Source organism: Diaphorina citri, unplaced genomic scaffold (assembly GCF_000475195.1).
Source record: "Diaphorina citri unplaced genomic scaffold, Diaci psyllid genome assembly version 1.1 scaffold6527, whole genome shotgun sequence".
Lineage (NCBI taxonomy): Eukaryota > Metazoa > Arthropoda > Insecta > Hemiptera > Psyllidae > Diaphorina > Diaphorina citri.
The window spans coordinates 38-1,044 of record NW_007383903.1 but is presented as its reverse complement, the minus strand read 5'-3'; the positions used below and the strand labels follow the sequence as shown (position 1 = coordinate 1,044).

Genomic DNA, 1,007 nt, shown 5'->3' with positions numbered 1-1,007 from the left:
ACGATCCAATGGTGTTATAGTGTATAGAGAAAAAAGCATTATTGTGTTAAAACTAGACAACAGCGGCAGAGTGAGACAGACTGACTCGTGAAAGAAGATTAGCGGGGTATATGTAAGAATGTATCTCTTATCCGGGTATTATAAAATGCAATTACGCATCATGATATGCTTAATCAATGAAGATTATTAGAGCTAGGTAAAATCACAGGTAAGTTTAGTGATTTCACTGAGAAGGTACGGCTAGATACAAAACGTGAACAATATTTTTCACTACAACACCTTAATATTACTAATGAAGGGTTTTTTTTTTTTTTTTTGTTTTTTCTTTTTCTCTAAGACCAGAAACTTACTTAACGGTGCAATTGATGAGATTTGCTACACATAACAATATACAAGGAAATTGCCTGCATTAAAATTTTGGCCCTGATGGATTAAGGGGCCACGGTACACGCTCTTTTAGATCGAATCCTACAGATGTATATTATCCATAGTTTTTGGTAAAGAAAGGACGAGAGTAAGTTTAGTCGTCCAGTCTCGCTCCTTAACATTCCCTTCCACTCCTTAAATTCTCTCTTCACTCCTTAAACATTTCCCCTAGTCACTCCTTAAACATTCCCCTTCCACTCCTTAAACATTCCCCTTCACTCCTTAAACATTCCCCTCTACTCCTTAAACATTCCCCTCGGGTCGGTTCTGGAACAGTTCATCGACTACATCTTCATCGGCCAGCGTACTCTTGTCTCCTACCTCGCGGTCATTGACCGCTACCTTGCGTAGAACGCGTCGCATGATCTTGCCGCTGCGTGTCTTGGGGAGACGCGGGGCGTGTTGAATCACGTCCGGCGTGGCGAACGGACCGATCTTCTCCCGCACTGGAAACCGAGGAGGAGGAAAATATTAACGTGGTGCCAAAAGGGTTAAAAACATTAATTTCTGACTGCAACAAGTTGCGTAAGTAATCCTGTATGAGCCAGCCTAGTTAGCTTAGTTGATAGTGCGTCTGCCTT

General features: G+C 41.7%; 1 protein-coding gene across 1 annotated transcript in view; it reads right to left on the bottom strand.

The window, feature by feature from the left end:
* LOC103521999 (acetyl-coenzyme A synthetase-like) overlaps nucleotides 1-159 on the bottom strand; it is a 9,667-nt gene extending 9,508 nt beyond the window's left edge. The window contains exon 1 of the mRNA XM_026832413.1: nucleotides 156-159. Within this exon, the coding sequence (XP_026688214.1) occupies nucleotides 156-159 (4 nt within the window). The remainder of the gene's footprint in view (nucleotides 1-155) is intronic.
* Between the last annotated feature and the right edge of the window lie 848 nt (nucleotides 160-1,007).